The following is an 11,977-nucleotide window of genomic DNA, read 5'->3' as shown; positions in this document are numbered from 1 at the left end:
TGGCACCTGGTGTGGCCACTGGGATTTGGATACGCCTCTGAGAACACACAGTGGTTAAAAGCAGAGCATTCGGAGAGAAACTCCGTCTTTGGAGTCCGGCAGGCAGGTGAGCTGGTCTGACGTCTTCCCCCTGCCCAGCTGCGTCTGGGTGGTGGAGGGGAAGGCCATGCGGCCTGTGGGGAGAGAGGCTGGAGCCCCTGCAAGAGGCAGGGGTGGAGGAGAACTGGGACCGTTTGGGCAGCCCCCCGGGGAGAGAGTGATAGAGTCTGTGCTGGCTTGGAATTTGATATCTCCTGCCGGCACCACGGCCAGGAGGAGAAGCGCGGGGGCGCAAGGTGCCCAGCCGCTGGGAGACCGGGCTGAGCTTTTAACTCTTTTAGTATTGAAACAATGGAAGCTGTAAAAACACTGATCCTCCCCAGCTGTGAGTTTAGAGAGGACGGAGGATAAGAAAGAAGAAAGGGTTTGAGTAGTTGAAGAAAATGCCAGCAGATGCGAGTACCTTAGATGGAAGAGATGATTGGAGTGGCTTTATCTGAACTTTTCTCTCACATAGCCACGAGCGAAACAAATTTCTTCCAATAATGCAGAGACTGCACCTTGAGAGAGGCAGTTGGCCGGAAGCCAAGAATGATAAGGCCGCGAAGAGAAATAGAGAGAACAAAGACAAAGGGGGAAAGTGTGGTGGAGCCCTCTGCCTTCAGCGAAAGATCTCTGTTCCTGAGACCCAGACCCCAAGAGAATAAAAATATAGGGGGGACAGGTGTCCCAAATGGTAAGAGGCGGCCACTTCTTAAAACTGGGTGATGCATTCTTAAAAGGACCTAAGGAGCAGTTTGGATCCATGGCCGGTAGTGAGAGCGCTGGACATAGGAAGAAAATGGTCACCACAGCAGATTCTCTCGGGGCGGCTGCCACGTGTGACACAGAAGCACAAGAAGTTCCAACTGTGTTTCCGAGAAAGGACCATGGTGCAAGAGGGAGACTCCTCTCCCCTGATGAACTGGGGGGAGCATGTGTGAAGGAGGGTATTGGACTGAGATTTGAATGTTAGAGGACTAGGGGGAGGAGGAGTGTTTTGGGAGTGTTCCATTGTGGATTGTTGTGTCTGTTTTTTTCTTTTTCCCTTATGTTTCTGTGTTGTAGATTATTCAAGTGTTGTGTTTTTCCCTCCATCCCCAGGTGGGAGCCTGCTTTGTTCTGTTTCCGGGTCACATCTCACAGTAACCATTTTGGAAATACACCTTTCATGGGGGCCCTGGCATTGTGCCAGGGTCAAACCATGACAGGCATAAAGGTGTCACCTCTTGTTCTTCAATGAAGTACTGCTCAAGTTCATTACTCAGAGCTCTAATTTGCATTCCCTTTAAAACCTGCTTAATTAGCTGCTATTCTCTGTTACTTTACCAAATGTCCCTTTTTTCTTGAGACTGTGTCTTTTTTTTTTAGACAAGTCTCAGTACTCCATTTCCAGCAAAAGGTGTCACAACAACTCTAACATGGAATCATGACACACCAAGTGCTGCAATGATGACAGTGACTGCCACAAATTCATTTCACAGCAGCCTCCAATTTGGGAGCCAATCCCACCAGGAAGAATTTTCTCCTTTCTGCCTCTCTCCTCCTGATCTTTCTATCAAGGAGATTCCTGATGGTTGGATATCAAACCCAGCACTGCCAGACATTCCTGTAACATTCCTGCCCTAGAATAGCCCAGGTTCCTCCCTGGCCAGCAAGCAGATAATCCAAGGCTGTGTGGTTCTGCAGAGCCTCATTTGTGTTGGTTGGAGCTCACAGTATGTGCTATTGGACATTTTCACTGCATCACTTATTATTTCTTGTAATAATTGATTTAGCTCTAATATAAATTGGGGGCAGCCATGCACAGCCAGGGGTTTCCGTTTCCCCAGTGGGCCATTGTTAAGGGCTTGGAGCACACCTGGGAGATGGGTTCTCCATGGGGACAGGTTCCCATCTCCTCATTTTGTCAACTGCTCTTTTAACAACCCCTTCACCTGTTCAATCAATCCTGCAGCTTGTGGATTGTCTAGCACATGAAAAACCCAGAAGTCTTAATGTCTTTATTTCTCACAGTAATAGAAAAAGCACTCTGCATCACAGTATCAGCAAACCCTATGAAAATACCCAATTTCATCCTGTCCTCCTTTATTCATTACACACAATATACAAAGTTTACCACTGACATTTGGGTCGTGGCCAGTCCTTTTCTGTAGGGTATTTAGTGTTACAGTGAGCAGCCAAAGCTAACAAATTACAGTTTTCAACATTATTTCACATTATCCATTTTTTATGGGAAGAGGAAAACAACTTGTGTTTTTGGGAAGACGAGGGTGAATTTTGTTAATGACACATTGGAAACAACACCAACAGAAGGAAAAACTGTTGTTGGAACACTCCCACATGAAGTGACAGAAAAAGGTTTGTGTCTTGAGCTCAGGTTTGTTTGTGTGATATAATAATATTAATATTAATAGTAAATAGTTTCACTTGCACAAATGAACCTGACCTCAAGATTTAAACTTTCCTCTGTCCCTCTATGTGGGAGCATTCCAAAACCAATTCTTCCTTCAGTTGGTGTTGTTTCCAATGTGCAGTTAACAAAATTAATCTTCGTCTTCCCAAACCCACAAGTTCTTTTCCTTTTTGCATATGCAATTTTTGGATGCATTTTAATACATCTGGCATTAAAAGACTTTTAAGTGCTTGCTCACTGCTCCAATCTCTTTTTAGGGCATGGTTTCTGTTTTACCAAGAAAAAAAAGGAAAAAGAAAAGAAAACCAGGAATTTCTGGCAGGACTGATTCCTCATATTTACATTTAACAAGTGACATTTTGCTCTGATCTGGCCAGACTCTGCCAGTTTTGTTTTACCAGTGGGCAGGGTCAGCACCAAAGACACAGACTGCAACTGAAGGAATCAGTGTCATTTACTGCATCTCAAAGCAGCAAAGGATCACAAAAGGAGCAGCTCAGCAATGCACTCAATCATCAGAACCAAAGATTGCCTGCAGTGATTAAGAAAGATCCAGCACCTGTTACCCTCAGCCTTCAGCATCCCCCAGATCCACACAGCAGCTGGGGGAAGCTGTCCCAGCCAAGGGCTGCAGATCCACTCCTGGACACTGGGAATTCCTGCAGGTGCCTCCAGCCACAGGTGAGGCTCCAACCTCGCTGTGAGAGGGCCCAGCTCTGACAGTGCTGAATGAACAAACTGACAGCACTTCCAGTGTGGGAACATCTGGTTTCATCCTCCTCTTGGGTTCCTCCCAAAGCCTGGTCAGGGCTCAAGGAGGAACCAAGGGAGCTGACTTTGATCCTCCAGCCCCAAACAAGGCCAGATGTCAGATTTCATGGCCTTGTCCAGCTTCTAAATACAGAAAGGTCAATACATATTTCACTAATAAGTGGCTACATCCATCACAATGCTAATGACCATGCATATTTCATCAGTGAGCATATACAAAGATAACCTTTGGTTGGAAGGTTCATCCAGAAGTCACCTTTGGCTCAGGGCCTGCTGCTCAGGCCTCACTCAGGGCTGTTATCCAGGCCTTGGCACTTCAGGGACATGGTTTAGTGCTGGGCTTGACACTGCTGGGTGAACAGCTGGACTGGATGAGCTCAGAGGTCTTTTCCAACAGAAAGGATGCTGTGATTCCATTATTCTATCCGCTGCATTTAGCTAGGTCTATTTGAGCAGCATTACTTTGCTCTAAAAGTTCCCTCTTGCTCAGCTCCTGTGGCCTATGGCGGCAGCTCCTTCAGCTCCTGGTGCTAAGCTGCTCATGCTGAACGAGACGACTCGGAGAGTTGAATACAGTCCATGCAATTCCTTCTGGGACACAGAGAGGGGAGGGTGTGGAAACAGGAGCATTGTTTGGTATGGCCTCCTCTCTGCCCTTCATGCCTTTCAGCGCTGTGAACCAGCCAAGAGCTTTCTCCAAGAGTGCAGTGAAGCAGCTGTTCCTGTCCCAGGTCTGGCTCTCTCCAGTCTCTGACCTCGCCTGGTTTTGTCCCTCTTGCTGTGCCCTCTCTTCCCCCAAGGCTCAGTGGCTGCTGCCCAGGACTCTGGGACTGGCTCAGATCCAGTGGTCGAGACTCTCCTTTCTTTGCCCTTGGAGCTGCCTGGGCACAGCAGCCTTTTCCATCTGGAAGCTCCCCATGGACTGGGAGTCCCCAGCTCCGTTCCTTGCACAACCTCCAGGAGCCCAGGGCTGCCATCTCAAGTCCCTGCTGGCACTGGGGGCTCCCAGGTGCCTCAGGCTGCTGTGACACCGCTGCACACAGGAGGGAAGAGTGGCAGGGGCTGTCCTGAAAGTCAGCTCCATGTGCTGCTGCTGCTGCTGCTGTGGGTCATTTGTCCAGCCCTGCCCCAGAGTCAGGAATCAGAACCAGGCCCTGCTGCTGCTCCCTCGGGATCAGTCCCAGTTTGGGTGTTGCTGTCAGGGCCAGCAGGAGCGGTGGCTGGAGCAGCAGGTGCTGACAGTGCCCCAAGCCCTGGGGCTGGAGGGGTCCCTGGGCTGGGCTGGGAGGGAGCTGCCCCTTGTTCTCCCTCTGCCCCAGGCAGAGCTGGGCTGGGCACAAGTGGGGCAGCACAGCCAACAGGGAGCCTGCGAGTCTCTTCCAGCCCTGGCTGCTCAGAGTTTGGGCCTTGGAGCCTCAGGTGGCCAAAGGCAGCTGCTCCTGGTGCCTCTGGGTGTGCCCGTGTTCAGCAGTGCTGCTCCATCAGTCTGTGCCCAGCAGTGGGGAAAAGCCTCAGCCCTGCAGGGCCAGGAGCTGCCGGGTTCTGCCTGAGCAGCTCAGCCAGCAGGAAGGGAGCTGCTCCATATGGGAACCAGGAGCAAAGGGCTGCAGCACCTCGTGCTGGGGCAGAGCCCAAATTCTGAGAGGGAATAACAGAGTTATTCATGTGCATTGGTGTGTCAGCACTGCAGGTGCTGTGCCTGCAAACACAAGGTTCAAGATCTGCAAAAGAATTCTGCAGCTCTTGACTGGATCAGGATGTCAGCAGTGCTGAACTCCAGCTTAGTCCAAATGAAACACATCACACCTCTGCTCATATCTGCTAGATAATTTTCTTCAGGGTATCCATAGAAAAGGAAACAGAGGAGGAGCCTACATTTTCATTGTTTATCAGAAATATTTCTCATTTTGCTGTACATTCCTTTTGTAGGACGAGTTCTCTGTTAAAAACACTGGACAAAAAAGGAAAGAAAAAAATATGAAAGATAAAACCAAAAAAACAAATGTGTAGTGAAAATCTTTGGTAACTTTGCATTAAGAGGATTTTGTTTGCAATATTATGTTATTTTAAATTGTGACTGAATCAATAGGAAATTGAAAGATCTATTATGCATTTATGCATTACTGTGTCTTGAGTGTAAAAATATTGCAGTTTGAAATTTGGATTTAAAGTGTTGCAAATGAAAGTTATAAATCCCAATAGATTGTGTGACAGCAGCTTTTCCTAGAGGATGTGCAGCACTCTAAGGACTTCATCAGTGGGTTTGGGGGTACTTGGACCTTTGTCCTGTGCCACTCTGAGAATGTCATAGAATGGAACTTCACCTGCCACCAGCCCAGGTCACCCTCTGCCACCAAAGCTCCTTGGACCTGGTGTCCCCCAGGCAGGCACAAAGTGTTTGAGCTGCTCCCCCTTTTGCACAAACCCACAGAGAGCTGGGATTTTTCCAAGTCTCATGTCTGCATTGGGCCAAATTCCTAGAGAAGCAGCAGCCCATCCCAATGAATATGGCGAGTTATGTGGATGGTTGTGAGCTCCACTTCCTACCTAGAAATCTTGAATCTGCTTCTGAATGCTGCTCCTTCAGCTCTTGGACGCCTTCTCCCACAGAGTAGGGAAAAAATCCCCTGGCCACCAGTTAAATGGTGAGTTATGCAAAAGTTACTGCTCTGTGGGAAACCCCTATCCATCCATATCCTATTAATATATCCATACCTGGGGGTGTGCATGGTTTTGTCTTGTGTACAAAGGAAGGAGTGTGCAAGCAACATGACTGACACTTTCACTGTCCATGTTCATCCCATACCCATGGGTACAGAGACATTATGGTAACCCTGGCACAGACAGAGCCTTCTGCCCATGGATACAGAGACATCCAAGAGCCCCTGGCACACACAGAGCCTTCTGTCCATGGATACAGAGACATTCAAGAGCCCCTGGCACACACAGACCCTTCTGTCCCTGGATACAGAGACATCCAAGAGCCCCTGGCACACACAGACAGAGCCTTCTGTCCATGGATACAGAGACATCCAAGAGCCCCTGGCACACACAGAGCCTTCATTCCATGGATACAGAGACATCCAAGAGCCCCTGGCACACACAGACCCTTCTGTCCCTGGAGAATGGAGCGTGGTGGGTGGGGGCGGTTGGTGGGCAGCGAGTCCCGGACAGCAGGCCAGACCCGGCTCCAGCCCTGCCAGGCCCTGCCAAGGCTCAGTGCCAGCTCCTCTGGAATGGGAAAGCCCTTCAGCATTGTCCCTGCCCAGAGGGGCAGTGCTGGCCTGGCAGCACAGGTTGTTTTCCCCTCAGGCTGCAGGAGATGAGAACACACCACTTGCCAGCACTGAGTGCAAGGCACAGCTGCGGGTGCTCCCCATGAACCTCAGCTCTGGGAGCACTGTCTGTCCCAAGCTCCAGGGGCTGCAGTGGGAGCCCGGCTGGGCTCTGCCCCGGGGCCATCCTGCAGGGACAGCTGGAAACAGGGAGCATTCAGCTGCCACAAACAGCCAAGCCAGGGCTGCAGGGCAGCTGCTCCAGCCTGGACTGCACTGCTGTGTGCTGTGCTCTGGGACTGGGGCTCCCCACACAGGGGACTGGACTGGTGTGCCAGAGGAGACAGAGAAGCTTCAGCTTCAGCCTAACTGAGGTGGCTGCGTGGGCTGGGAAGAGTGGGGAGGCTCAAGGGGATTCACAGAGCTCATCCTGCTGCAAGGATGAAGAAAAGGGAGTGGGAACTCAGCAGTGAGGAGAGCTGAGGGCTGGAGAGTGGCTCTGAATGACACTAAAATCCCACTGGACCTCTGAGACATTGCTGCTCCTCAGCCAGTGACAGCATGAGTCCCTAAACCTGGGGCTCGGCCTTCCTTGTGGTCAGGGGCAACACGGAAGGCCAGCAAGTGATGGAGACTGCAATGGGCTGGGAATTCACTGGGGGAAAAAAGGGAGCAGTTGAGAAGTAAAAGGCAGGTGGGGGAGAGAACTGTTCAGAGAAGGGCTGAGCTACATCTTGAGCAAGCTGAAAAATGTCATTTGGAGTCATCCCAGATTGATTTGATTTCAGAAGGTATTGAACGATTTTAATTTTTGGGAGGTGTCATGTTTTCCATTGGAGGTGTCCACGCTGCAAACTTGAGCTGCATTGTCAAAATGCTCAAGCAAGTCTGTGCTGCAGGTGACACCATTTCTTCTTTGGCTGATTCCAGCCCGGTGCTGAGCTCCAGCAGAGCCCTGCCAGAGCCCAGAGCAGCCTCAGCATCTGCAGAGCCTGGCTGCAAGGAGAGAAAGCAGAAACTGCCCGTCAGCTGATGGCTCCTGTCCCCTTGTCCCAGCTGCCCGCAGTGCCCAGGCCGTGCTGGCCGGGCTCAGAGCTGTGCCCAGAGCTGCCCATCAGTGCTGCCTTTGGGAGCAGGGCAGGAGGGCAGGACATGTGCCCAGCCTGCAGCCAGCCATGGCACATCCACCTGCTCAGCAGCTGCCCAGAGCAGGATGCTCCTGTGCTCGCTGCCATCTCCAAAAAGCTCTGATCCCACCCTGCCAAGCAGACGGGCACCCACCTCACGCCATCCATGGCTGGAAGAAAAGCTGGTCCCAAGCGATGTCCTCAGCCTGCTCCAAGGGCACGGCCCATCCACGCTGCAGCTGGTCCCAAGCACTTCCCAATCCAGACTGGACCACCTAGAATGCTTCCTCTAGAAAAAAACAAACAAATTGTTGAAAAGAGGTTAGAGACAAAAAGGGAAAAGAAGAAGAAAGGTCAAAACTCTTAGCTCTGTCAGAGCCTTGAGGAAGGCCCAACCCCTACATGCTAGGGAAAAATCCAGCCATGGGTGAGGGAGGTCCACACTTTCTCTCTTTCCCTCTGCACTGGCCCCCAAAATAACCATGATCCCAAAGCAAACAAGGGCAGTGGAGCAGCCCAAGGCCTTCCTTGCCTGCACAGCAAAGCAGCCCCTGCACAGGTTCTGGAGTCCCACCTCTGCTCCCACCACGGGGGTTTGTGTCGGGCTGGCTGCCCCAGCCCCAGCCCCAGCCCGGGGCACGGTGGGTGCTGGGGGCTGTTGGCAGGGCCAGGAGCCCACTCCCATTTCGTACCCACCCCAGCCCATCCCACCAGCCCTGCCAAAAAAGCAGCTGGGCAGCTGACTGAAGATTTAGTTCCATCTGCCCCAGCAAAGGGGAAACCTTTGCATCCCAACCAGGCTGGGCAATGCCCAAATCTGGGAGCATTTCCCCACGTGTGGACTCATCTGCAAACTCCCTGTGGAGTTTGGCTTTGAAGAAGGTGCCACAATCATAGTGCATCACCTTCAACTGCTGGTGGCCAGGTTGAGGAAGAGGTTGTCATCCTTGATGTCATCCTCGCTGTCTCCTGCAGCAGCAGCCCCACCCGGTACAGCTTCTCCAGGGGCTCCTTCTCTTTCCCTGGGGTGAGACCAGGCTGTCAGGGCTCTGCCCAGGGCCCCAGCTGTCAGGGAACCAGGACAAGCAAAACATGCTTGGATGACAGCCACCAGGGCTGGGCAGAGCAGCTCAGCTCCAGCACAAGGGCTGCGTGTTCCCATCCCATGACCCTGGTGCAGTGACACAGGCTGGGTTCCTTTGCTTCTCATTGCCAAGGCATGAGTGCAGCTGTAACTTACCAGGGCCCTGGATCAAAGTGTGCCTGTGGCTCTCTCCCTTCTTCTACGGCAGATGAGTATCCTGCATCCAAGGATGACAGAACAGCTCTTCTAATGAGGGTCTGGCCAAGGGGTGCATGGATAAACACCACCCGATCAGATTTTGGCACTCTGGGGAGAGAAACCAGAAACTGCCCGTCAGCTGGAGAAGGCTCCTGTTGGCTTTGCCCCACTATTCCCATGCCCAGGCCATGCTGGATGTGCTCAGAGCTGGGCCTGAACTTTCCCATCAATTCTTGGTTTTGGGGGAGAGCAGGGCATGTGCCACCTCCTCAGCAGCTGCCAGAGCGGGATGCTCCCGAGCCCGCTGCTGTCTCCCAGCACTGGTATTGCACTCATGCCCAGAGAAGAGGATCCACCTGGAGAGAGCCGTTGTGGCAGCGAGAGCTGGCCCCAGCTGAAGTTCCAGCCCCTCCTGAAAGGCATCTTCCCACAGACCATCTCGTGCAGCAGGATGCCCAGGGACCAGATGGTAGCTGGCTCGCCATGGTACCAGCCAAAGCGGGTCCATTCCGGGGGGCTGTATGATGGTGTTCCTGTGGAATACAGATGGAGCTCATCAGGGGGATGCTGCTGCTCCAGAGCCTGGCCCCAGCATCCCTGGGCGGGCGGGGGCTGCATCAGTGGCACACAGGGTGACCACTGCCCTCTCACCAGCACCTGGGACTGGTGTACAAACTTGGGATTGCAAAAGAAGCCACTGGTGTGGGAAGGGGACAGTGGAAGCCCTGGCTAAGCCTGACCATGACATGCAAAGGAAATACCCACTGCGTGCTGGGGAAAAACCATGCCCTCATTCTCCCTGCCTGCATTGCCCCAAACATATTATAAAGGCAAGACAAACAGGGCAAGTGGAGCAGTCCAAGCCCTTCCTCTTGCCTGCACACAAACTGGCTGGGACACAGGTTCCAACCTCCCTCTCTGCTACCCCCACCCACGGCTGTTTTTGTCAGGCTGGCTGCCCCAGCCCAGCCCCAGTCCTGGGCACAGTGGTGGGCAAAGGCTGCCAGCAGGGCTGGAAGCTGGCTCCCCACCCAGCCCTGCTCTAAAGCAACTCAGCTGCAGATTCAGTCCCCTGAGTGGCAGCAAAAGGGAGAATCCCCGCTGCCACAGCCAGCTTGGGCTGAGAGATGTTGGGCCATGAGATGCCAGGAGCGGGAGCACAGCCCTGTGTAGGCTCACCTGCAAAGTGAGTGTAGGCTGTGTCTTGCAGGTAGGTGCCACAGCCAAAGTCAATCAGCTTAGCCTGCCCGGTGGCCAGGTCAACCAGGATGTTCGCTGGTTTGATGTCGCGGTGCAGGACCCCGCAGCTGGTGCAGTGCCGCACGGCCTCCAGCACCTGGCGGAACAGCTGCCGCGCCACCTCCTCGCGCAGGAACCCCCGTGCCCGAATGAAATGCAGGAGGTCCTGAGAGTGCTCTGGCCGCTCCAGCACCATCAGAATGTCGCTGGGGAGCTCAAGCCACTCCAGCAGCTTTATGACACCGGGGAAGCCAGTGGACACCTTGTCCTGCAGCACAACCTCCAGGGGAGCGCTGGTGCCGTCGGGCTGCGGGAGGAGCACGATGCCGTCAGTGGGGCCAATGCTGGGCCAGGGCTGGGCAACCCCTCAGCCAGCCCGGGATGCTCTGCGCCCTGTGCTGGCCCCACGCCCACTCTCCCTCGAGACGTCCTGGTGGCTTCCACCATGCCGGGGCTCGGCTCATCCCCGCCCGGCACGGCCCGGCTTCTCCCGCGGTCCCGGCTCACTCACCAGCTCGCTCCAGTGCCGGATGCGGTTCCGTGGCACCCTTTTGATGGCGACCTGCAAGCCAAGGGGAGCAGCGGGCTCAGCTCAACGCCTGCCCTGCCCAGCCCCATCCTCCTCCTCCTCCTCCTGCGCCCCCTCCTCCTCCGCCCGCCGCCGGCCCCGCCGCTCACCGGGGCGCCGTCCGAGAGCCGCGTCGCCGAGCAGACGCTGCCGAATCCGCCGCGCCCCAGCAGGGAACCCAGGCGGTACCGCTCCTGTAGGGCCTCCTGCGCCTTCCCTGCGGGCGGGACGCGGCTGTCAGCGCTCGGCCCGGGGCCAGCAACGGCCCCCGAGCGCCCCTCACCCGCCCCGGCCCGGCCATCCCCCGGCGTTCGGTTTTCGGAACGCGACAGGGGAGGTTCGGGGCCGGCGGCTGCGCTGCCGAGCGGCGGAGCTCGGGCCGGGCAAGCCGCAGCGGAGGCGGCGGGAGAGGCAACGCCGCCTGTGTCCTCCGCGGGCCCCGGGAGGAGCCGGGGCCGGGGCCGGGGCCGGGCTCGGGTTCGGGCTCGGGGTCGGGGCCGGGGCCGGGGCCGGGCCAGGCGGAGCCAAAAGCCGGCGAAGCCGCCCCAGCCCCAGGCATTGACGCCCGCCCAGCAGCGCCAGCGCCAGCACGGCCAGAGCCGGGCTGAGGCCAGGCGGCGGCGGGACGGCCGGGGGCGGGCACGGGGCAGCCCCGCCCGGGGCCGGGGGCGGGCCGGGGGCATGGCCCAGCCCGGCACGGGGAGAGGGAGGCGGGGAGAGGAGAGGGACGGCGGGAAGGGGAGAGCGGGAGAGGTACGGGGCGGCGGGAAAGGGAGAGGAGAAGGGAATCTAAAGTTTCTTCTATCGCCGCTACTGCTGCTGCTGCTGCTGCTGCTGCCGCTGCTGCTGCTGCTGCTGCAACTGAAGCTCCGGGGCCGTTTGTCCCCGTGTCCGTTTGTCCGTTGCCCGCTCGCCCCCGCCCCGAGCCCCACGTTCCCCGAGGGCAGCCCCTGAGCCTGTCCAAACACGGGAACTTTGCCGAGTTCAGCCAAGAGCCAGAGTCTGGACTCCTGCACAGTGGCTCAGGAATCCCCTCGGTCCCTGCTGTGCATTGTCCCTGCTGAGGGTCAAACACTCTCAGAGCGCATTCCCTGAATGCAGAATTTGTACCTGACCCAAGCACTGCACTTACCTCTCCAGCATTGATTTCCAAGAAAAACAGGGGAAGCCAAAGTGTGTCTAGGTCATGGTATCTTAAAATGTCTAAAACTTGCCAACTCA

General features: G+C 55.1%; 1 protein-coding gene across 1 annotated transcript; it reads right to left on the bottom strand.

Annotated features, from left to right (window-relative positions):
• Positions 1–7,360: 7,360 nt before the first annotated feature.
• Positions 7,361–11,315, bottom strand: LOC135278290 (serine/threonine-protein kinase pim-1-like). Its single transcript, XM_064384847.1, has 9 exons — positions 11,087–11,315; positions 10,867–10,973; positions 10,371–10,495; positions 10,129–10,250; positions 9,306–9,482; positions 8,908–9,057; positions 8,573–8,689; positions 7,822–7,956; positions 7,361–7,536 (listed from the first exon to the last, which is right to left on the bottom strand). Exons 1-6 carry the CDS (start codon positions 11,313–11,315, stop codon positions 8,951–8,953), a joined length of 867 nt encoding a protein of 288 aa, XP_064240917.1. The 3' UTR covers positions 7,361–7,536; positions 7,822–7,956; positions 8,573–8,689; positions 8,908–8,950.
• Between the last annotated feature and the right edge of the window lie 662 nt (positions 11,316–11,977).

This window comes from Passer domesticus, chromosome 11 (genome assembly GCF_036417665.1).
Source record: "Passer domesticus isolate bPasDom1 chromosome 11, bPasDom1.hap1, whole genome shotgun sequence".
Lineage (NCBI taxonomy): Eukaryota > Metazoa > Chordata > Aves > Passeriformes > Passeridae > Passer > Passer domesticus.
This window is presented reverse-complemented; position numbering and strand designations above follow the sequence as displayed.

Bases quoted from the DNA above. Each gene is read 5' to 3' on its own strand.
- LOC135278290 (XM_064384847.1), bottom strand. From the start codon at position 11,315: ATGCCTGGGGCTGGGGCGGCTTCGCCGGCTTTTGGCTCCGCCTGGCCC. The intron at 10,496-10,866 runs GTGAGCGGCGGG...CTCCTCCCGCAG, and splicing joins GGCTCTCGGACGGCGCCCCG to CCCGACGGCACCAGCGCTCC. The intron at 10,251-10,370 runs GCCAGAGCACTC...CACCAGCTGCGG, and splicing joins ATTCTGATGGTGCTGGAGCG to GGTCCTGCACCGCGACATCA.